Source organism: Haliotis cracherodii, unplaced genomic scaffold, assembly GCF_022045235.1.
Source record: "Haliotis cracherodii isolate W230 unplaced genomic scaffold, xgHalCrac1.p SCAF_8, whole genome shotgun sequence".
Classification (NCBI taxonomy): domain Eukaryota; kingdom Metazoa; phylum Mollusca; class Gastropoda; order Lepetellida; family Haliotidae; genus Haliotis; species Haliotis cracherodii.
Window position 1 is genome coordinate 1,000,540 of NW_027266341.1, and position 24,825 is coordinate 1,025,364.

Consider the following 24,825-nt stretch of genomic DNA (forward strand, 5'->3'; position numbering starts at 1 on the left):
TGGCTTCGACAGACTTGGCATTTTCACATTTTAGGTGTGGATGTTGTAATTGGTGTGTAAGACCAGACCTATTTGGTGTCATTAGTGAAACTTAGACTCTGTTTTAAGAGGGTCGACATAGATTCTATACAGAATGACAGTTGAGTTCGTAGAAACAAAGTGGGTTTAGAATGGTTTGATTCTAACCTGCTCCTTAAATTCCAAAGCCAAAACATATATAGTTATGAGTCGTCTCATGTAGGCTTCAGTGCCCTCTGTGAACCCGATATTTCCCTGTCATGACTAATGGAGACTACTGCCGTGGTGTGGTGGATAGAGCGTTCGCCCGTATAGGAGAAGGTCGGTGGTTCGATCCCCGCTAGCGTCACACCAAACGGCACTAAAGATGCACGTGTTGCTCTGCCTGGCGCTCGGCGTTAAGTGGATAAAACAATGACGGCTCGGAGTCAGTATACTGGGTCTGTGTAGGGTATGCACGTCCCTACATACGTGCAATAATCTTGAACGCGATGTTATACCCAATTTCACACCTCGTGGTTCTGGACCAAAGATCGTTTGAGGCCTCGGTCCGGTCAGGCCTACTAAGGGGTTGGATCTTCGGGTTCTTGTGTTCGCATATTGACCTCGTCAAGAGTAATTATTTGTACAATAATGACCAGTAAACATAATGTTAGATGTATTATATTTTCTACCAGACAATATTGACCGATACTGATGTGACCAGTATCTTTGCTAACTTGCAGTATGTCATGAGACGTGGTATCAAGGTTATCACCTATATCTTACAGGGTTATCAATCTCGGTTGTATCTGGGCCTGTCAATAACACATTGTATCAGATATCAAGATACGAGACTGGACCCTTGAAGTCGGACCTCTGCCACATGATAAGCCGGCATTCCCCCAAAACATGTCGACGGTGGTGTGTGTGTTGTTGCTGCTGACGTCGGCGTCACTCGCTCTCGGTGTAGGTATCAAACTTTGTGTGAGATGAATGGCCATTGATGCATGTTTACAAAGGGGCATACGTAACGGAAGTGCATATCTGTAAAGTTACCATTTTATGATTTCAGAAGCACATTTATATTTTTTCCATAAAAAATTGTGTTCATCAATGACTGTTTTGAATGAAGGTGGGCATAATATTTAGGAAAATTGTGAATTCTTAAACAATTTTGCAGTTTTTAAAGAAAGAAGACATGTTGATGTATTGCTTTCCCTTTTACTCCAACAAATACACACATAACCTCAGGGATCCTATAGATCAGGGTTTAATTTAGTTTCAGCAACCCATGCTTGTCGTAAGAGGCGACTAACGAGGTCGGGTGGTCAGGCTCGCTGACTTGGTTGATGCATGTCATCGTATCCCAATTACGTAGATCGATGTTCATGATTTCATTTACTGAATTGTCTGGTCCAGACTCGATTATTTACATACCTCCGTCATATAGCTGGAATATTGCTGAGTGCGGTGTTAAACAACAAACAACAAACAAACAGTTTATCCGATGGGAGGTGTTCCAGGCGGCAGCCCCAACTAGCAAAATATTCTTTATCCCTCTGGGTTGACTAGAGGTGCCATAGATGCCGGCGCCTAACTGTGCCATAGATGCTTAGAACTTCGAAAGTAAATCCTTGGTTGATGATGTATAGCGGATAGAGCTAGAGCCAGCTCTCATTGCAACGGAGGCTCTCATATGCATTGCAGCCTGATCGATGGCATCCGAGGCAGCGTGCTTGGACTGCAATAGCTAGGACAAATGCCCCGCGGACACTGGGCGCGGACTGGATACACCAAATACGGACCTCACAGTATGAGGACCGCTCTGAGCTATTTACACGGAAAGACATCCGCCCGTATCCCCCTCCAAAAGTTATATATGTATGCATTGCCGCCCAATCCTTTTAATTATAAATATTTTTGAGGGGGGGGGGAAACGGGCGGAAGTCTTACCACTTCAGCGCCACGCAAAGGACGGCTGTGGTCCGTCAAGATGGTCAAGGTGTAACGGTTCGTCTGAAGGTGAAATGCTGAGTGCTAGATTAGAATTTGAACTAGACCAATCAGACGTAAGCTGACTTGAACCAGGAAACTACTTTAAACATCCTGGAGTGGCCCAAGTTGTAGGGAAGGGGGGAACATCACTCGTCATCGTTAACGAACATTTGACACCTTAGCGTTACATGGATGACATTCTTCGCCCGATTGTCCTACCATTTCTACAACAGCTGCCACGTGGTGTCCTTTATCACCATGACAACGCCAAACCCCCTTACAGCCCGAATCGTACAGAACTTCCTTGCAGCTAACAACGTCAACGTGTTGCCGTGGCCTGTACGCTCCCGACACATGTCTCCCGTAGAACGCATCTTTGATGTCATGGATCGTCGTGTTCGACAACGACCACATCCTCCAGCCAATTCTGGTACTGTCATGGCAATATCGGATGTTGTATGTCTGTCTTTTCAAAACGTTAAACTTAACGTATCTTTATCTTTTGTGGTTATTTAGACTCACGTGATTAACAACTTTGGTAAAGTTTCTTTTGCCCGTCACTGTAGTATTTCAATCAATCGGGTTCCATGTTTCAGGAAAACGTCACCTGTGAAAAGAATGTCTACCCCCCTCCCCAAAAGTGAGTAGTTCCAAGTCCCATTCCGCAACATCATTATGGCGTCAGAGCGAGAGGAGTGAGAGGGATGTGGTGGGTGGTGGGATGGGTGTCGTGGGGTGGGGTTCTGAAGCATATTGTTTGGGGGACTGTACCGATATATTTATGGGTGTTGAGGGACTCTATTTGTAATCAGAAACAGGTGAAATATATTCATGTACTGTTACTTTAAAATTTCTGCTTGAGTGTATACTAAGTTATGATGACAACACCCCGCCCACCACTCCTTATCCAGACGCTATATCGGTGTGCGCGCATGGACTCTTGTGACGAATCCCTCCTAGACCTGTCACAGTTGATGCAGAAGATTATGCATGTCTATACGTATTTGGACATTCCAGTGGTTCGGCTGTTTTATTTTGTGTTTTATTATGATTGTGAAAAGGGTTTTGTCGCATTCATTTTCTCTGTGGTGGTATTTGGACATAGCAGCGGGGTGGGGCACTTCACAGACGCCAGAAACTGTCTTGAACACGTGTCTTCTTCCAGGACTGGCGTTGAGACGTTCACTGTTGACCTTGATCTTCCCCCCGAGCAAAGATGGGCTCACGTCGTGAAGCCGAAGACGATGCAGGTGAGTGAATACACGTGCGTGTCAAGGGGGGCCGGAAACATGAACTATCACGAGACACATGGAATATCCTATTTATTATATATTTTTTGTGCAGTTGTCTACCGGAAAATTGAACTGGTTCATTACAAATGTTAAATCCTTGAAATGTAAATTCTCCCTACCTGACACACAGGGACGGTTCACCACCCCTTGTATTTGCGACTTAAAAAGTAGTTTCGTGTTTGCAAAATCTTGCAAAATCTAAACAAAAGTAAACAAATATTTAGGGTCGCAATAATTCTTTATCATACTTTTCGATATGATTAAATACAAAATCAACTTTAACAAAAAATATTCTTTAATACTAGGAGACCGCTGTTAGAAGCGAAAGAATACACGCTTGTCAAGAAACAAAAATGGCGCTTTGCAAATGGAACAGTCTCGATTGACCAGTTAAATGAGAGATTTTCAATGAATAACGAAACATTTTCGAGAAAAGAATAAACGACTAGAAATGATACTAACTCCATAAATGACCTTCCGTCATTATTTTGCCTCGTCAATATGGAACTAAGCTTGACCCTTTCGACAAAGGGAGACAATAAAAGGGGAAGTAACTCTTGTATGACAATAGTTCCGTCAAAGGGTTATGTAATCTCATTAAAATCAAATCTTAGTTCTCGCTACAGCTAAACATAGCCGACATAGTCTTTAGGGGTAGCAAGAACTGAGGTCTGATTTTAATGAGATTGAAGTGTTATGTTCACTGCACTGAAATATGAAGTGTTATGTTCACTGCAATGAAAATATCACTTTTCTCAATTTCAGAAAAACGGTATGTAATAAATTGATTTTATTACTTGTCATCGATGAAATACCCCCAGCCTATGGACACTTATACATCGAAAGTTCGTTACACCTCTCATGATCGGCTCTGTTTATGATCTTAGGTTTGTCAGCACCATACATATTCTCGTGGGTTTCACCAAAGAGGTAAACGTCTGAGACTTTCCACCCACATTAAGCTGACGCGCCGTGTTACAACTGGAATACTAATTTAACAGTGTTAAACCAAAAGACCGGATTTCTTGTGCGATTTGACTTCTATTCGGCCAGACCGCTTCCGTGGTCGAGTGGTAGAGCGTCCGCCCGGAGAGCGGAAGGTCGGGGGTTCGATCCACGGCCGAGTTACACCAAAACACGTCAAAAGATGGTATTTGTTGTTACCCTGTCTGCACTCGGCATTCAGGGGCCAAAACAAGGTCTGGTCCGCTCGGAGTCCGTAAAGTGTGTCTGAGTGGAGTAGTCATGTTAAACTGCGGCATGGTATCTCAGTGGACTAGCGCTACAAAATCGGCATCAGTCCGGAACGGTACAAGCACATACACATACACACCCTATATAGAGATGCAATCATTTTGGACTCGACGTTAAACCCCATTTCACTCTGGTGTGTGTGTGTGTGTGTGTGTGTGTGTGTGTGTGTGTGTGTGTGTGGATTATAGCATAGGATCGTTGCGCTGCCAGGATTATACCCGGGCTCTTGGTTAAGCCACGCCCTACTGGTAAACGTCAGTCACTCATCCCCGGGTCTCCCCCAGATTCGCCGGCTGCTGGACAAGTTCAAGTCAAGTCTGGAGCAGTATGGGCGTGACATGAAGCTGGTGGTAGACTGGGTGGAGAACAACATGGTAGGCAGCAATATATACTCACGGACGAAAATAACGAACACACGCCATTCTGCCTAATTCATTAAGGAAGAAATGACAATCGTCCGAAGAGTCATAAAATCCCTACATCCTTCGGGTTTTGCTTTTACATTTTGCCTTTTCAGCAAAAAGATGCTAAAAATTATCTAAAACACGTGAAACAAAATCGACGACTTTGAACAGTGGAGACTGATGTTAAAGAGTTTGCTTACTAAATTAGTTGTTCTTTTTTTTCAAATAGAAAATTTAAAAAAAATTGATTTGCAGTTTCTTTTACATGACAATTTTTGTATAATCATTATATGTTATTTGAAGGGGAGACTGGATGAGCGCTTGCCCCAGCCTTTTGCTGGGGAGATAGCAGGGATTGCGAACGCTACAGGCATGTCGCTGGGTAAGCTACCTAGAGGACTCTAATCAAATTAGCGTTTAACGACAGTATACATTTAAGATGCAAATTCTTTTTGTGGAATCGGAATCAAATCATTTCTATCCTTTTTCTCATAAAAACGAGTTCATGCATTGAGTTAACATGTACTGTTTGTATAAAAGGCCACGGTTGTATTGAAGATCCTCGAAACTCATCAATCATGAGGTCGTCGTTGCCATGGTGCCACAGTAGACCATGGATCCCTAGTCGTGTAGATTCACAGCACCCGCGTTCTATCAGTTGTCGCCATTGTGTCATATTTGCACAATATCCGAGAACACACATGTACGTTAGAAAATCACGACAGAGTCGTCAAGACAGGTAATATGTTGTGTCGTTACAGCCGATACCGTTTTGTACAACATCTTCTACGAGCTGTCCACGTTCTGCACATCCATTGTCGCCGAGGACAGTAAAGGTCAGCTTCAAAGTCAAGGAATTAGAAGTATTCATGTTCTGATTTCTATAGTAAGGATTATACTCGGTGAGTGAGTGAGTGAATGAGTGAATGAGTTTGGGATTGCCAATATTACCACGGTGTAGCAATAAAACGATGAACATCAATAATGTATTGGTGCCTACAGAACAGTATCTACTGGTGCCTACAGAGCGGTAACTGCTGGTGCCTATTTTGGTAAACACTCAGATCCTGTATATGGCGTCGTCTAGGTACAGTGAGACATGATAACGTTGTGTTGCAGGGGAACTCTACCACGCCAGGAACATGGACTTTGAGTTTGGAGAAGGGTAGGGCCCCGGCAATATGACATGTCTGGTTGTACAAGAAATATTGTACGTTTTTCAAGATCTGTTCCCTAAACGAGCACTACCGCCATTTGCATTCCAAGTCAATGTCGTTGCTATTGAAACTCGAAAAATGTAATTTTTTTAAATCCCAAAGTATCAAAAGGCACCAGTTTACAACTAGACCTATCTATGTGCCAAGTTTGGTTAAGATGTCTCTCATGGTTTTTTTTAGTTCTGTTCCGGACACGAAACGTTACGGACGGACGGACGGACGGACGGAAGGACAGCACCCATTCTTATATTCCCCCTTCCACTTCGTGGCGGGGGATAATAACAGCCCCGAGATTAAACCATCTACCAACATGCCCACCTCTTTCCTTTAATCTATAACAAACTCATCCCATCAAGAGGGGGTACTGTGGCCCCGCAATTTGATGTTCAGAGTTGCGTCCCTTGAGCACCAGATAATTTTGTCACCCAAGCTGCAAAACCAGATAATTAATTAATTACTTTTCTTTCTACGAAACGCTTTGCAACAATTTTATTTTTGTGGCAGACAATTTCTAAATTTCTAACAATATGAAGCATAATTATTTTGTTCAAGCCTTTGAATGATATTTTTCAGGTATGACATTAAAAACAGGACATGGTTTCTTTCGGAAAATCTGCGCCCTCTGTTGGTGAACATCAATTACATGAGGGGAGGTAACCTGGTATTTAGGGCGGCTCACTATGCTGGCTATGTGGGCGTGGTGACGGGGATGAAGCCGGTAAGAGCGGGTCCTCTGAATCACTTTTATAAGACTTTGTGTTAACCCTGGTCCATATTGACACCATACACGGTATGTAATAACCCTGGTCCATATTGACACCATACACGGTATGTAATAACCCTGGTCCATATTGACACCATACACGGTATGTAATAACCCTGGTCCTTCAACGTCACAGCTTCACATAACAGTGTATTTATTTTATCGTTATACACTTCAGTGAAGGTGTTTTTTCAGTATTCCTTTATCAATATACTGATGGGGAAAATAAGGGAATACACTGGAACTCACCTCATGGTACAGTGCCAGTATTTGGTGTCATGCCAAACACTTGCCCTAATGGCGTTCCTTTATTTATTTCCGTCAGTATATATCACATTGTGAAATTAGAAATATGCCTGACTGTCTAAACTTATAACCCACGCGAGTTATTAACTGAGGATAGACGCTAATCGCATGTACGTATATGAGTAGATATGAATGTCACGTGCAGCTGTCACGTGTGCTGACGTACTGTCTACTATCTACTCCACAGAAAGGCTTCAGTGTGTCGGAGAACTCTCGTACCGGGGACGGTGGAGGGGGTGTCGTTGGTCAGTATAATTGGAAACTGTTATATACAGGTTTAAATGCGTACAGGTTAATGGTTTACTTTAAACCCACACCACCTCGTGGTAAATGCATACCTGCTTACACCGTATTGTAATACACTGCCGGGCAAAAGAAAGTATATGTTAGACATAAGCCCGTGGGAAGACCGCCATACAATCTCAGCCATTTATTAGACATTCCAGAATTTTCTTTTGTTCAGTTTTTAAATTTTGAATCACAATTTTTCAAAGCTTGGTCTGAAATGGAAGTCTCTAATTTGAAATTAGTTCTCGAGAAAGCTGCTTTCTGATTGGTTAATTTCGACTTCTTGTTAGTAATTTTATTGGTCGGTCAAAGTTCGCGAAAGGTAGTTCTGACGTGACCTGTAATGGAATGTCCTCAAATCTTTGTTTAGCGGTAGCGTCCTTTATAAATCCGCGTCCTGTCCTGATCTGACCTGACAGTTGTTCCTGGTTGTTCCTGGTTGTTCCTGGACAGGGTTCCTGCAGTGGCTGCTGGACATGAGGAACGGAACCTTCACGGGCTTCCTGACGCGCACCGTCCTCGAGACGGCCGAAACCTACTCAGAGGCGCTAACCATGCTGCGGAGCTCGCCACTGCTGGCTCCGATCTACTACATCCTGGGTGGAAGGACGTCAGGGGAGGTAACTCGATAAGAACACGAACATTAATTGGAAATTTCACAAGCACACGTAGTGAAACGTAGTAGTTGATAACCGAAAGTAGGTCATTTAAAAAGTAAGCGAAATCTCACCACTGATCCCTCATAAGGGCATAAACCATACAAAAAAGTATTGTAGTTCAATATTTTTTAATCTCCATGGACGGAATTGTCGGAATGTTTAACTGTTTTACAAAGAAAGCAAAAGAGCTTTAACACACTTCAAGAATCATATTCAAATCAATGAAACCTTGGTTCCCATCATCCTCCAGACGTCTTCCATGCCACCTGAACGTAAATATGAGTGTGTTACGTACTCTGTACATCTAGAAGCATGCAGTGTCATCAATGATCTCACAATGTGTATGCCATGACTTACAACCCATGAAGTAGTTACGGGAACGGAAGGAAGGGAATATCACATCTACTACGTTTTACTAATGAAATAATATTTTCACTGCACATACTACATGTGCTGGCGAAATTACCAATTTCACATCATAAGACGCAGAGGATGTGATATTGGTAGTTCAAGGCAAAACAATCGGAGACATCTATGTCTCTCAGATTAAACCTCTTAAAGGTTTCAGCTTTCATCCAGTTTCCAAGCTTCAAAATTTCGGATATTGAAGTCCCTCTAGTAAAAGCCTTAGACAGAGTGGGCCTTGTGGACAGTAGTATCAAGGCCGGCTTCGCCTATAACATTGGGGACCCATCTTGCTGGAGAGGGAACAGGTTGTGATGTTTCACATAACCCAGGGGTAGATTTGATCATGTGTCATCCTTCCTCCAAGTGGCTGTTCTCTGCTGACAAACCTGACTTCACCCAGTGACACACAATGCTGGCTCGTCATTGTAAGCCCTTAGAGTCAAGCTCTATCCCACGATGCTGAACACCGGGCTCTTATCTAAGGCATGTTGCCAAACTAGGTAACCTTCAACAGCTAATTGAAAGACTGACAAAGCAGACCTAGCTTAATAGTTCTGTTTTGACTATTTCCACTGTAGGTGTGCAAGGATCAAGACTTAATCCTGGCCATGAGGTTATCCAGGAAGCTTCCCTCCTGAGAGCTGATCTTGAAGGTACTCCAGGAAGCTTCCCCCCCGAGTGCTGGTCTTGAAGGTACTCCAGGAAGCTTTCCTCCTGAGGGCTTGCAATGGAGGTACTCCAGGAAGCTTCCCTCCTGAGGGATGACCTTAAAGGTACTCAAGGAAGCTTCTTTCCTGAAGACTGAAGGCTGACCTCGAAGGTACTCCAGGAAGTTTCCCTCCTGTGGGCTGACCATGAAGGTACTCAAGGAAGCTTCCCTCCTGAGAGCTGATCTTGAAGGTACTCCAGGAAGCTTCCCTCCTGAGGGCTGGTCTTGAAGGTACTCCAGGAAGCTTCCCTCCTGATGGCTGGTCTTGAAGGTACTCCAGGAAGCTTCTCTCCTGAGGGCTTGCAATGAAGGTACTCCAGGAAGCTTCTCTCCTGAGGACTGACCTTGAAGGTACTCCAGGAAGCTTCCCTCCTGAGGGCTTGCAATGAAGGTACTCCAGGAAGCTTCTCTCCTAAGGACAGACCTTGAAGGTACTCCAGGAAGCTTCCCTCCTGATGGCTGACCTTGAAGATACTCCAGGAAGCTTCCCTCCTGATGGCTGGTCTTGAAGGTACTCCAGGAAGTTTCTCTCCTGAGGGCTTGCAATGAAGGTACTCCAGGAAGCTTCCCTCCTGAAGGCTGACCTTAAAGGTACTCCATGAAACTTCCCTCCTGAGGGCTGCTCTTGAAGGTACTCCAGGAAGCTTCCATCCTGAGGGCTTGCAATGAAGGTACTCCAGGAAGCTTCTCTCCCGAGCACTGACCTTGAAGGTACTCCAGGAAGCTTCCCTCCTGAGGGCTTGCAATGAAGGTACTCCAGGAAGCTTCTCTCCTAAGGACTGACCTTGAAGGTACTCCAGGAAGCTTCCCTCCTGATGGCTGACCTTGAAGATACTCCAGGAAGCTTCCCTCCTGATGGCTGGTCTTGAAGGTACTCCAGGAAGCTTCTCTCCTGAGGGCTTGCAATGAAGGTACTCCAGGAAGCTTCCCTCCTGAAGGCTGACCTTAAAGGTACTCCATGAAACTTCCATCCTGAGGGCTGCTCTTGAAGGTACTCCAGGAAGCTTCCCTCCTGAGGGCTTGCAATGAAGGTACTCCAGGAAGCTTCTCTCCCGAGCACTGACCTTGAAGGTACTCCAGGAAGCTTCTCTCCTGAGGGCTTGCAATGAAGGTACTCCAGGAAGCTTCCCTCCTGAAGGCTGACCTTAAAGATACTCCAGGAAACTTCCCTCCTGAGGGCTGGTCTTGAAGGTACTCCAGGAAGCTTCCCCCTGAGGCGTTGCAATGAAGGTACTCCAGGAAGCTTCTCTCCTGAGGACTGACCTTGAAGGTACTCTAGGAAGCTTCCCTCCTGAGGGCTGACCTTGAAGGTACTCCAGGAAGGTTCCCCCCTGAGGGCTGGTCTTGAAGGTACTCCAGGAAGCTTCCCTCCTGGGGGCTGATCTTGAAGGTACTCCAGGAAGCTTCTCTCCTGAGGGCTTGCAATGAAGGTACTCCAGGAAGCTTCCCTCCTGAAGGCTGACCTTAAAGGTACTCCAGGATGCTCCCCTCCTGATGGCTGACCTTGATGGTACTCCAGGAAGCTTCCCTCCTGATGGCTGACCTTGATGGTACTCCAGGAAGCTTCTCTCCTGAGGGCTGACCTTGAAGGTACTTCAGGAAGCTTCTCTCCTGAGGGCTGACCTTGAAGGTACTCCAGGAAGCTTCCCTCCTGAGGGCTGGTCTTGAAGGTACTCCAGGAAGCTTCCCTCCTGAGGGATTGCAATGAAGGTACTCCAGGAAGCTTCCCTCCTGAAGGCTGACCTTAAAGGTACTCCAGGATGCTCCCCTCCTGATGGCTGACCTTGATGGTACTCCAGGAAGCTTCCCTCATGCCTGACCTTGATGGTACTCCAGGAAGCTTCTCTCCTGAGGGCTGACCTTAAAGGTACTCCAGGAAGCTTCCCTCCCAAGGGCTGACCTTGATGGTACTCCAGGAAGCTTCCCTCCTGAGGGCTGACCTTGAAGGTACTCCAGGAAGCTTCCCTCCTGAGGGCTGACCTTGAAGGTACTTCAGGAAGCTTCCCTCCTGAGGGCTGGTCTTGAAGGTACTCCAGGAAGCTTCCCTCCTGAGGGCTGGTCTTGAAGGTACTCCAGGAAGCTTCCCTCCTGAGTGCTGGTCTTGAAGGTACTCCAGGAAGCTTCTCTCCTGAGGGCTTGCAATGAAGGTACTCCAGGAAGCTTCCCTCCTGAGGGCTGACCTTGAAGGTACTCCAGGAAGCTTCCCTCCTCAGGGCTGACCTTGAAGGTACTCCAGGAAGCTTCCCTCCTGAGGGCTGACCTTAAAGGTACTCCAGGAAGCTCCCCTCCTGATGGCTGACCTTGATGGTACTCCAGGAAGCTTCCCTCCTGATGCCTGACCTTGATGGTACTCCAGGAAGCTTCTCTCCTGAGGGCTGACCTTAAAGGTACTCCAGGAAGCTTCCCTCCCGAGGGCTGACCTTGATGGTACTCCAGGAAGCTTCCCTCCTGATGGGTGACCTTGAAGGTACTCCAGGAAGCTTCCCTCCTGAGGTCTGACCTTGAAGGTACTCCAGGAAGCTTCCCTCCTGAGGGCTGGTCTTGAAGGTACTCCAGGAAGCTTCCCTCCTGAGGGCTGGTCTTGAAGGTACTCAAGGAAGCTTCCCTCCTGAGTGCTGGTCTTGAAGGTACTCCAGGAAGCTTCTCTCCTGAGGGCTTGCAATGAAGGTACTCCAGGAAGCTTCCCTCCTGAGGGCTGACCTTAAAGGTACTCCAGGAAGCTTCCCTCCTGAGGGCTGACCTTGAAGGTACTCCAGGAAGCTTCCCTCCTCTTGGCTGACCTTGAAGGTACTCCAGGAAGCTTCCCTCCTCAGGGCTGACCTTAAAGGTACTCCAGGAAGCTCCCCTCCTGATGGCTGACCTTGATGGTACTCCAGGAAGCTTCCCTCCTGATGCCTGACCTTGATGGTACTCCAGGAAGCTTCTCTCCTGAGGGCTGACCTTAAAGGTACTCCAGGAAGCTTCCCTCCCGAGGGCTGACCTTGATGGTACTCCAGGAAGCTTCCCTCCTGATGGGTGACCTTGAAGGTACTCCAGGAAGCTTCCCTCCTGAGGTCTGACCTTGAAGGTACTCCAGGAAGCTTCCCTCCTGAGGGCTGGTCTTGAAGGTACTCAAGGAAGCTTCCCTCCTGAGGGCTGGTCTTGAAGGTACTCAAGGAAGCTTCCCTCCTGAGTGCTGGTCTTGAAGGTACTCCAGGAAGCTTCTCTCCTGAGGGCTTGCAATGAAGGTACTCCAGGAAGCTTCCCTCCTGAGGGCTGACCTTAAAGGTACTCCAGGAAGCTTCCCTCCTGAGGGCTGACCTTGAAGGTACTCCAGGAAGCTTCCCTCCTGAAGGCTGACCTTGAAGGTACTCCAGGAAGCTTCCCTCCCGAGGGCTGACCTTGATGGTACTCCAGGAAGCTTCCCTCCTGATGGCTGACCTTGAAGGTACTCCAGGAAGCTCCTCTCCTTCCTTCCCTTTGTGTGATACTACTGATACTTATGTTCTGTTTGTCCCTGACTCGTGTGACTTTTGTTCAGGCCATTTTGGGCCATTTTGTTGACACTGCTTGAACAACACACGCAGTTCTACAGCCCTTACACCATTCCGTTCCTTTCGGCTCCGCTAGAGTCTTTCATAATTTGCAAACACAAGTAGTGACGAATGCCTCAGTTCTGAAAAAAATTGTGAGCCCAGAGTAAAGTATCCATCCTCCAGTTAAATGGTTGATATCGTCACACAATTATACGTTGATAAAGTATTTGATGGTTACCTTGGTGATGTTCGTCCTCAATGTCGCTATGATACAGCTGTCGTAGAGCAGACGCCGAGGTCAAGCAGAAATTCTGCCGCTATGAGTCACCAGCGCTAAGCAGTTGTCCCGGGGTTATATAGCCCACCAGGGGGCGTTTCACAAAGCGATCACAGCGCCACGACTGCCGCCCATGTCAAAGTATCGGTGATACGAGAGTTGCAGGGGTATAATCTCAGTATTCCAAACGTGTCGACAATTCCATATTTGGGCATACCTCGGCCTACCTCTCAGTGATTTACAGTCCTTTTGTAGTCGTGGTTGTCAAACTTATTTTGAATAAATTGTAATATACCTTTAATTTATTTTAGCTCCGATAAATGATTAACGACGAATTATGTTTGTATAGATAGATATTGCAAATGCAAAATTGACTTTGATGCGATCGGGTATGGGCATGTCCATTTGTTATGAAACTGACATTATGACCCAAACGTAACACTTTCTTCTACATTGTTATACTTTTTACACTTTATTACGCATTATTATACATTATTGTACTTTATTACACATTATTATACTTTATTACACATTATTATCGCAGAATGGGGCCTCGCTCTATGTGTACTTTGGTTCCAGGGCAGTGTAATCTCGTGTACTCTGGTCCCAGGGCAGTGTAATCTGGTGTACTCTTGTTCCAGGGCTGTGTAATCTGGTGTACTATGGTCCCAGGGCTGTGTAATCTCGTGTACTTTGGTTCCAGGGCAGTGTAATCTCGTGTACTCTGGTTCCAGGGCAGTGTAATCTCGTGTACTCTGGTCCCAGGGCAGTGTAATCTGGTGTACTTTGGTTCCAGGGCTGTGTAATCTGGTGTACTGTGGTTCCAGGGCAGTGTAATCTCGTGTACTCTGGTTCCAGGGCAGTGTAATCTCGTGTACTCTGGTTCCAGGGCAGTGTAATCTCGTGTACTTTGGTTCCAGGGCAGTGTATTCTCGTGTACTTTGGTTCCAGGGCAGTGTAATCTCGTGTACTCTGGTTCCAGGGCAGTGTAATCTCGTGTACTCTGGTTCCAGGGCTGTGTAATCTCGTGTACTCTGGTTCCAGGGCAGTGTAATCTGGTGTAATCTGGTTCCAGGGCAGTGTAATCTGGTGTACTGTGGTTCCAGGGCTCTGTAATCTCGTGTACTCTGGTTCCAGGGCAGTATAATCTCGTGTACTTTGGTTCCAGGGCAGTGTAATATGGTGTACTCTGGTTCCAGGGCTGTGTAATCTCGTGTACTCTGGTTCCAGGGCAGTGTAATCTGGTGTACTCTGGTTCCAGGGCAGTGTAATCTCATGTACTCTGGTTCCAGGGATGTGTAATCTGGTGTACTCTGGTTCCAGGGCAGTGTAATCTGGTGTACTCTGGTTGCAGGGCAGTGTAATCTCGTGTACTCTGTTTCCAGGGCAGTGTAATCTCGTGTACTCTGGTTCCAGGGCAGTGTAATCTCGTGTACTCTGGTTCCTTGGCTGTGTAATCTGGTGTACTCTGGTTCCAGGGCAGTATAATCTCGTGTACTCTGGTTCCTGGGCAGTGTAATCTGGTGTACTGTGGTTCCAGGGCAGTGTAATCTCGTGTACTCTGGTTCCAGGGCTGTGTAATCTCGTGTACTCTGGTTCCAGGGCAGTGTAATCTGGTGTACTCTGGTTCCAGGGCAGTGTAATCTCATGTACTCTGGTTCCAGGGATGTGTAATCTGGTGTACTCTGGTTCCAGGGCAGTGTAATCTGGTGTACTCTGGTTGCAGGGCAGTGTAATCTCGTGTACTCTGTTTCCAGGGCAGTGTAATCTCGTGTACTCTGGTTCCAGGGCAGTGTAATCTCGTGTACTCTGGTTCCTTGGCTGTGTAATCTGGTGTACTCTGGTTCCAGGGCAGTATAATCTCGTGTACTCTGGTTCCTGGGCAGTGTAATCTGGTGTACTGTGGTTCCAGGGCAGTGTAATCTCGTGTACTCTGGTTCCAGGGCAGTGTTATCTCGTGTACTCTGGTTCCAGGGCTGTGTAATCTGGTATACTCTGGTTCCAGGGCAGTATAATCTCGTGTACTCTGGTTCCAGGGCAGTGTAATCTCGTGTACTCTGGTTCCAGGGCAGTGTAATCTCGTGTACTTTGGTTCCAGGGCAGTGTAATCTCGCGCGACAAGGATGAGGCTATTGACGTGTGGCCGATGGCGTCAGCCGGAGGCTGGTATGTCCTGGAGACGAACTACGACCACTGGGTGAAGCCTTTGTTTCTGGACGACCGACGGGGCCCGGCCAACCAGTGCATGAGGGAGACTACACAGCAGGTGGGTCAGAGAGGAGGTGGCACTGGGGTGGGTAGAGAAGTGTGTCCCCGGTGGTGGGTAGAGAAGAGTGTCCCTGGGGTGGGGTAGAGAAGAGTGTCCCTGGGGTGGGTAGAGAGGAGGTGGCGCTGGGGTGGGTGGAGAAGAGTGTCCCTGGGGTGGGTGGAGAAACGTGTCCCTGGGGTGGGTAGAGAAGAGTGTCCCTGGGGTGGGTGGAGAAGAGTGTCCCTGGGGTTGGTAGAGAAGAGTGGCCCTGGGGTTGGTAGAGAAGAGTGTCCCTGGGGTGGGTGGAGAAGAGCGTCCCTGGGGTGGGTGGAGAAAGGTGTCCCTGGGGTGGGTGGAGAAGAGTGTCCCTGGGGTGGGTGGAGAAGAGTGTCCCTGGGGTGGGTGGAGAAACGTGTCCCTGGGGTGGGTAGAGAAGAGTGTCCCTGGGGTGGGTGGAGAAGAGTGTCCCTGGGGTTGGTAGAGAAGAGAGTCCCTGGGGTGGGTGGAGAAGAGTGTCCCTGGGGTGGGTGGAGAAGAGTGTCCCTGGGGTGGGTAGAGAAGAGTGTCCCTGGGGTGGGTAGAGAATAGTGTCCCTGGGGTGGGTGGAGAAGAGTGTCCCTGGGGTGGGTAGAGAAGAGTGGCCCTGGGGTGGGTGGAGAAGAGTGTCCCTGGGATGGGTAGAGAAGAGTGTCCCTGGGGTTGGTAGAGAAGAGTGTCCCTGGGGTGGGTGGAGAAGAGTGTCCCTAGGGTTGGTAGAGAAGAGTGTCCCTGGGGTGGGTGGAGAAGAGTGTCCCTGGGGTGGGTGGAGAAGAGTGTCCCTGGGGTGGGTAGAGAAGAGTGTCCCTGGGGTGGGTAGAGAAGAGCGTCCCTGGGGTGGGTAGAGAAGAGTGTCCCTGGGATGGGTAGAGAAGAGTGTCCCTGGGATGGGTAGAGAAGAGTGTCCCTGGGGTGGGTAGAGAAGAGCATCTCTGGGATGGGTAGAGAGGAGGTGGCTCTGGGCTGGAGTAGAGTGTAGGTGGTCCTGGATAGATAGGAGGTGGTCCTGGGAGCGTAGAGAGGAGATGGCCCTGGGCTGGGGTAGAGTCGTTGTGGCCCTGGGGTGGGTAGAGAGGAGGTGGCCCTGGGCTGGAGTAGAGTGTAGGTGGTCCTGGATAGATAGGAGGTGGTCCTGGGGAGCGTAGAGAGGAGGTGGCCCTGGGCTGGGGTAGAGTCGTTGTGGCCCTGGGGTGGGTAGAGAGGTTGTGGCCCTAGGGTGGGTAAGAGGCGACTGACGGGATCGGGTGGTCAGGCTCGCTTACTTGGTTGATGCATGTCAGTGTATCCCAATACAGTAGATTGATCATGATGTCAATTACTGGATTGTGTGTCTATTTACAGACTGCCTTCATATAGCTGGAATATTGCTGAGTGCGGCGTTAACAACAAACAAACATTATCTCTCCCTGCGTGCGTGCTTACTAGCGCATGGCTTGGTCTATTTTCACAGGGGGTATCTCTTCCTGCATTGTTCAATGTCCTGTCAACGAAGCCCGTCCTGAATAAGGTATGTCTGTAGTCTCGAAAACAAGGTAAAGCTTACAACACCTTAATGTGTTCAGAGTTGTCGCCCCTTTCGCCATTTATTTAGGCGTTGCTATATCTCCTCCGTTATGGTCAAGTGATACATGTCTGCTTCATTCTTCTCGTTCACTATATATTACCTTAGGGACACACACTGATCACAAATAAATACCTGCGTTCATCTTTTCCTGTTAAGGGAACCGTCTACACAGCGCTGATGCACGTGGAGAGCGGCCATCTTGAAACCTGGATCCGAGAGTGTGAAGACCCGTGCCCTCCATTCTGATGTTGATATAGAAAACTATGGATTATATTTGTTAATCAATAACAGACATATATAGTGTTTAGTCAGTAAAGGTTGTTTACGTGGACATGTTGGTTTGCTTATTTCAAACCTATTAGGTGGGTGAGTGGATGCATGGATTTTGAGCCATAGTCTATAAGGTTACATTGTCAATCAATCAGTTTATTCATATATAACTGTAAGGCCACATGCCCATAGTACAGAATACATGACAATGTGGAAGCGGTTAGGAATGTTACAAGGATTCATTTCTTAATAACATGGCATGATATATAAAGAGAGAGAGATTTTGTATAGCCGTTTTGCTCACATGTGAAATTAAAGAGATAAACTTGTATTTATTTGGATGTACATAGTATTTCTGTTCAATATATTTTTCCCTTAAATTGTCATATTTACAACATACAAGTAGAAAATGAAATTCATCTTCGACAACATTTAAAGAACATTGTTTACATAATCTTAAACATTTGGGTATTTTGTTGTGCCTGCCAACTTCAACCATTAACCTGTGTGAGCTGCATCTAAATTGTGTTAATGATATTCTGCATTTTCTTATATTTACATCAGTTAAATATTTTTCAGCGCATATTTGCATTTTAAAATATCTATAATATTCACATTTGCTAGAAACATCTACAGTAGATCTCCATGTTTGAAAGTACATGTCAAAAAGCGTCTGCCTTATTTTCGATATGAACATGGCATGATTCTCTAAGAAACATTGGTTTTCCCAGATGTAACCATACCCACATTTATACAGTAGACATTTAACATTGTATGCCCAATTTTGATCTCCATTCTTTTCATACAATAGCATCATATTATAACATTTTTTTGGCAATCTACTTACTGGCATTTTTAGTAATTTTAACCAGTATCTTATGATTTTTAAGTAGTGATATATATACAAGGGCATGCGACCACATTCACCATAAACCATTACGTTAGACGTACTATGTTTAACACCAAGAAATCTTTTGCATGCGTATAAATGTACGGATTCAATTTCTTTAGCCTCTGCAAAACCCCATATTTCTGAACCATAGGAAAGAATAGGAGCTATTTTTGTGTCAAAGATTTTGAAAAAAGATTTATAAGCACACTCGCTAAAATGTTCAAACGTTTGTAAAATGCCCAATAGCATCTTTTTAGCTTGGATTGCTGCATTACATATATGTCGGTTCCATGATAATTTACTTGAAAATATTACACCAAGATATTTATATGAGGTTTCAGTTTGGAGTAATTGTCCCCGAAAGTACCACTTTTCGTTTTTTGACAGCGTATTTCCTTTGCTAAATACAACAATTTTTGTCTTATCTAGATTAGCATTAAGTTTCCACGTATCACAGTACAATTCTAGCTGATTTATCAAAGTTTGTAAACCTTTCACAGTACTCGAGAACATGATTATATCATCTGCAAATAGTAACATAAATATTTTTATAAGTTCAGGATGTAATTGTATACCATCATCATAATTTCTTTTGATTTGGGCTGCAAGCTCATTAATAAAAAAACAGAACAAAAAAGGGCTTAATACACATCCTTGGCGTACACCAGTATGACATATAAAAGAATCTGAATACATGCCGTTTTGTTTAACACATGATTTAACTTCCTTATAAATACCACATAACAATTTACCCATTTTATTACTGACACCATGTGAATTAAATAGATACCATAACTTATCTCTACAGACTGAATCGAATGCTTTCGAAAAATCTACAAATATAGCATACATTGTCCCAATAGTGATGCCCGCCGGCTGGGTACGATGTCATACTATCCGTGACAGACAACGATGTCATATTACCCGAGACAGACAATGAAGTCATACTTCCCGAGACAGACAATAATGTCATGAGTGTAATTTGATTTGACGACACTCCTGTGGGTCCCGTATTTCGAATCGAACTCAAAACGTAGCGAATGGATCCAGGTTTTGTTATGAAACTAGAATGGAGACAATATACCCTGTTACATCGAGGATGCCCCGCACCAAGTTCGACTGTAGTTTACATGGTGAGGTCACTGACGTTGCTATTTGCGGCACAAAGCACATATATGCCTTTCTACACATAGAGTAATAGATCCACTATAAAGTACAATACTCTGAGCCCGCCATAACGGTGCCGCACTAAGCCCTCCCCGGTGGCTTGCACCATTAATCCACTGATCACTTGATCCCTGGAGTGAGAAGTGCGTCGGCCCTTGTACTTGCTTCATAACATCTCTCTATTTTACCGACTCCATTTGTGTTTCCGTCTAAAAAGGGAGATGAAATCTGCGGCAATCGGCCGCTAATCAATATATGGGCTTTGGCGCCAGCCGGCTGTACGGTCCCTAACTATAATCACGTACCACTCGACATGGACAGGGAAGTGACACTTAAAGAACGCGGAGATCAAACGTACTTGCATCTTGTTACAGCAGTTGATATTAGGACGTTACAATACAACAAGGTTTGAAAAGGAATTGTGATTTGTTAGCTCACCTTATCTGTAGTATTAATGTTTGTTAACCTGTATTCGTAGATGACAGGTGGGATGAGTGAGTGAACTGTTTACAGCTGGCAGCAATTTTATCGTTATATCCTGGCGGATAGCACAACATACGACAAACAACAACAACAAAACAACAACACATAATCTGGCACCGTGAATCTAATAGGGACATTGTATCTATTTTGTGGTAATCCACGTTTTCGCAAGACTCTGATGAATTGAATTGATGCCCAGCAACCTATCCTGGCATTAAGAGACGGGTGGATCGGGTGGTCAGGCTGGGTGACGTGATTGATGGTGTGGATCGTTGCTCACAATATCAATCACTGGGTTGTCTGGTCTAGCCGCCGTCATATACCTGGAAGTTTGGTGTACAAACGCACACACACAAGCACGCACGCACGCACGCACGCACGTACACATAGGATGATTGTGAATCATCCTACCCCGACAACTGCCCCCTGCTACCGTTCCCCGCCATGGTCGTCTCGGTCAAGGTTCGCTGAGTCACAGACTGGATATCGCCGCTTGCGGCCTCAAACAACATTCCTCCCTCACTCGCTCCACGTGACAAATCGCTACCAGTTGTAGTGTGATGGTGTTATTGTTGTTACAGAGGTCGTCACGAGACAGGAAACCAACCCAGAAAGGGTGTTTTTGTCACATAGAAAGTGGGTAATTATTGTCTGCGCAGTGACCGTTACTTCTTCCTCTGAATGACGGGTGTAATTGGCGACACTGGACTTAACTTGACGGAAATACCGCAAAGACATGGTACCAATCAACGTTGACACATTTAACACGTGATTATTAGAAGAATTCGCGCTCACAATCATTTCAGCTTCACACCTTCGTGTCACGCCACCAGTTCTCTACAGCTCATGTTTCGTGTAACACTTTACACACACACTCAGTGTAACACTTTACACACACACTCAGTGTAACACTTTACACACACACTCAGTGTAACACTTTACACACACTCAGTGTAACACTTTACACACACTCAGTGTAACACTTTACACACACACTCAGTGTAACACTTTACACACACTCAGTGTAACACTTTACACACACACTCAGTGTGACACTTTACACACACACACTCAGTGTAACACTTTACACACACACTCAGTGTAACACTTTACACACACACTCAGTGTAACATTGCGGGTTTATTGTTACAAGTCCACTGTGTGTTGTACTCTATTTTGTCCGCAATGAGCGGACGTCAACAGTTCGGCAATGTGTACAGACCTTGTAGGGATTATTGCTGTATCAGGCTATTCTATACGTGCGTAATGAGCGACTGTCAACATCGCGCACCTGCTGTGTAGAACCACTTGTAAACATGTGGCAGGCATACACACGTCACTGGCGACAGGCGTGTGACTGGTTCTCCTGACGAGTGCTTCCACATGCACTGGTTTAAATCCACCACACCTCACAAGCGCATAGCTTCATGCAGCTTTAGACAAGCATAGTTCCCCTCAGTAGAGTCATGGTAATTCGACTCAAGCCTCAATTTCTAATATCTTCTCTTCTACCATTCTCTCTGTTAGTTTTTGTATTGGTTTGTTAGTCGTTTAACGCCGCACTCAGCAATATTCCTGCCTCGTTAGTCACCTCTTACGACAAGCATAGTCACCTTATACGGCAAGCATGGGTTGCTGAAGACCTATTCTACCCCAGATCTTCATGGGTCCGCTCTGTCGGTACTACATATTGATATATGTTACTATATGAAGATATATGTTACTACATGTTGAGATATGTTACTACATGTTGATATATTACAATATATTGATATATGTTACTACACATTGATATATGTTACTACATGTTGATATGTTACTACATATTGATATATGTTACAAAATATTGATATATGTTACTACATGTTGATATATGTTACTACAAACCCGTGACGATTCCGGGGTAGAATAGGTCTTCAGCAACCCATGCTTGCCGTAAAAGGCGACTATACTTGTGGTAAAAGGCGACTAACGGGATCGGGTGGTCAGGCTCGCTGACTTGGTTGATGCATGTCATCGATCCCAAATGCGTGGATCGATGCTCATGATATTAATCACCTGATTGTCTGGTCAAGACTCGATTATTTACAGACCGCCGTCATATATCTGGAATATTGCTGAGTGGGGCGTTAAACAACAAACCAAACCAAAATATGTTACTACATGTTGATATGTTACTACATATTGATATATGTGACTACAAATTGATATCTGTTACTACATATTGGTACATGATACAACATTATAAGTTGTAGCAGGATCACGAGGGGTACATGGAGTAGTATGCGTTAGGTTAGGTTTTATACCACATTGATATATGTTACTACATGTTGATATATGTTACTACATGTTGATATATGTTACTACGTATTGCTTTATGTTACTAAATGTTGATATATGTTACCACATGTTGATATATGTTACTACATGTTGATATACGTTACTACATTTTGTTTTATTTTACAAAATGTTGATATATGTTGCTACATGCAGATCACTGTTATCACATACCGGCAACTAGGTAATAACGCTTGTTATCATGTACCAGAAACTAATGATTGATATGATACACCAAGACCTGAGTGATAGTGCTTGTTATCTATCTGACTATTCATTTTTTTTTTTCGGAGTTCTTGTATAGATCATCAATATATTGTACTTGTTTTAATCATGACATATTTACACGTTCTATTACTTCTGTAGCTGTCTACTTCTAGATCGATAAGACGTGGCAGTAGAACGACTGTCCGGATCGAATAACTGTCTGAATATTCTAACTTTAGTCCTACTAAGTAACTACAACAGCTTTAACATGTATGTGTGGTATTGCTTTTTATAAACGCTGGTCAGCCAGACGCGGGCGTTTTAACGCATGGTCCCAGGTTATAAGGCGCCATGGGCCGAGCCTACTGGAGCACTACATACATATTGCGTGGATAATCCACTTTAGATACTGAAAGACAGGCGGAAAGCAATATATAAATACATACGTTTTCTGGCGGCAGAATGACATGGATAGAACTCTGTGCACACCCAATGTCGACAGTGTTATACAGTGGAGCTCCACTGCCGCCTGTACTGACAGAGCTACTGACAGTTGCCCACGCGAGTGCGGCCGCTGACCAATGACTGGCCGTTACAGTTAGGCGTGTATAACCCTTGTATATCTTGATTGGGGGTATTGGCGTGCGTTATGAGACCTATACAGCCGGGGTGTATTTCAACGGCTGGTGTGATGTGACAAGAGAGGATTATGCACGGAGACATGGAGGTAGGTTGATAGAAAACGTTTCAGAATGCCAAACACAACACAACCCATCTATACTGACTAGCATATAATTTCATAACTTATATTGCAGGTTGAATGATTTAAAAAACAACAACTTTTTGCACAAGCGTTTGCACTTCTTGGTGAGTCTCAAGGTGTAAGATCACGTGACATTGTTGACCTCACAGATAATAACGTGCAGATCACGTTACACACGTCTGCATCAAAGGGGAAAAATATTTCACAACCATGTGGTAAATACTACTTGGTCATTGTTCTCAGAAACACAACTCCAACCTCGCGACTGTTGGCTCAGAAAGTCCCCGCACAAGGGTGGGCATGTGTGGTCGACGGGTGTTTGTTGTTGAGCGCCGCCCTCCGCAATATTCCAGCTATAGGACGATATTCTGTAAATAGTCGAGTCTGGACCAGACTGTCCAGTGACTGTCCAGCATCGATCTACGCAATTGGTCTACGATCAGTGTAGAAATTACTTACCAATGTCCACTGGCAAGGATGGCTTTGGATGACAGACATTTCGACAGACTTTGACATCAAATGACGCCTTAACTTGATGATTGGTAGAAATAAATTTATATATGTATTGACAAGAATTTTCAACTAGATAGTCGGACCAGCTTTACGGAAATGTTATTGTACCAATTAAAAGGTCACTAGGTTTGGCTGCTATTTCGAACACGCAATTGGGATAGGATGAAATGCATCAAAGTTAGTGTGCATGACCACCGGATCCCGTTAGTCGCCTCTTACGACAAGCATGGGTTGCTGAAGACCAGTTCTAACACGGATCTTCACGGGGGACAAGCATGGGTTGCTGAAGACCAGTTCTAACACGGATCTTCACGGGGGACAAGCATGGGTTGCTGAAGACCAGTTCTAACACGGATCTTCACGGGGGACAAGCATGGGTTGCTGAAGACCAGTTCTAACACGGATCTTCACGGGGGACAAGCATGGGTTGCTGAAGACCAGTTCTAACACGGATCTTCACGGGGGACAAGCATGGGTTGCTGAAGACCAGTTCTAACACGGATCTTCACGGGGGACAAGCATGGGTTGCTGAAGACCAGTTCTAACACGGATCTTCACGGGGGACAAGCGTGGGTTGCTGAAGACCAGTTCTAACACGGATCTTCACGGGGGACAAGCGTAGGTTGCTGAAGACCAGTTCTAACACGGATCTTCACGGGGGACAAGCATGGGTTGCTGAAGACCAGTTCTAACACGGATCTTCACGGGGGACAAGCATGGGTTGCTGAAGACCAGTTCTAACACGGATCTTCACGGGGGACAAGCATGGGTTGCTGAAGACCAGTTCTAACACGGATCTTCACGGGGGACAAGCATGGGTTGCTGAAGACCAGTTCTAACACGGATCTTCACGGGGGACAAGCATGGGTTGCTGAAGACCAGTTCTAACACGGATCTTCACGGGGGACAAGCATGGGTTGCTGAAGACCAGTTCTAACACGGATCTTCACGGGGGACAAGCAAGGGTTGCTGAAGACCAGTTCTAACACGGATCTTCACGGGGGGCAAGCATGGGTTGCTGAAGACCAATTTTAACCCGGATCTTCACGGAGACAAGCATGGGTTGCTGAAGACCAATTCTAACCCGGATCACGGGGTGGCCGACTTTTGAAAGCGGATATGGATGGACTATATATAGCAGTGTACCTGCATTGAGACTTGTGGTCGACCAATGGCACTATATTGATCAGACAACTCCACAAAATACTTTTCCTAAAAACCGACATACTGCCATACATCCCATAATTTCATATATTCT

General features: G+C 45.6%; 2 protein-coding genes across 2 annotated transcripts; both read left to right on the forward strand.

Moving 5' to 3' along the window:
- Positions 1-906: 906 nt before the first annotated feature.
- On the forward strand, positions 907-13,831 carry LOC139450242 (acid ceramidase-like). Its single transcript, XM_071231919.1, has 11 exons — positions 907-966; positions 2,592-2,635; positions 3,161-3,245; positions 4,826-4,915; positions 5,249-5,327; positions 5,707-5,781; positions 6,065-6,110; positions 6,736-6,880; positions 7,419-7,476; positions 7,973-8,139; positions 13,760-13,831. Exons 1-11 carry the CDS (start codon positions 910-912, stop codon positions 13,829-13,831), a joined length of 918 nt encoding a protein of 305 aa, XP_071088020.1. The 5' UTR covers positions 907-909.
- A 1,358-nt stretch (positions 13,832-15,189) lies between these two features.
- LOC139450393 (acid ceramidase-like) lies at positions 15,190-17,220 on the forward strand. The gene is made up of 3 exons (XM_071232084.1): positions 15,190-15,353; positions 16,822-16,878; positions 17,092-17,220. The coding sequence occupies exons 1-3, from the start codon at positions 15,234-15,236 to the stop codon at positions 17,179-17,181; spliced, it is 267 nt and encodes an 88-aa protein (XP_071088185.1). The 5' UTR covers positions 15,190-15,233; the 3' UTR covers positions 17,182-17,220.
- Positions 17,221-24,825: the final 7,605 nt, after the last annotated feature.

Excerpts from the sequence above, each read along its gene's own strand:
- LOC139450242 (XM_071231919.1), top strand. The coding sequence starts at position 910 with ATGTCGACGGTGGTGTGTGTGTTGTTGCTGCTGACGTCGGCGTCACTC. Across the intron at positions 4,916-5,248 it reads ACTGGGTGGAGAACAACATG|GGGAGACTGGATGAGCGCTT; the intron begins GTAGGCAGCAAT and ends TGTTATTTGAAG. Across the intron at positions 7,477-7,972 it reads CGGTGGAGGGGGTGTCGTTG|GGTTCCTGCAGTGGCTGCTG; the intron begins GTCAGTATAATT and ends GTTCCTGGACAG.
- LOC139450393 (XM_071232084.1), top strand. The coding sequence starts at position 15,234 with ATGGCGTCAGCCGGAGGCTGGTATGTCCTGGAGACGAACTACGACCAC. Across the intron at positions 15,354-16,821 it reads TGAGGGAGACTACACAGCAG|GGGGTATCTCTTCCTGCATT; the intron begins GTGGGTCAGAGA and ends CTATTTTCACAG. Across the intron at positions 16,879-17,091 it reads CGAAGCCCGTCCTGAATAAG|GGAACCGTCTACACAGCGCT; the intron begins GTATGTCTGTAG and ends TTTCCTGTTAAG.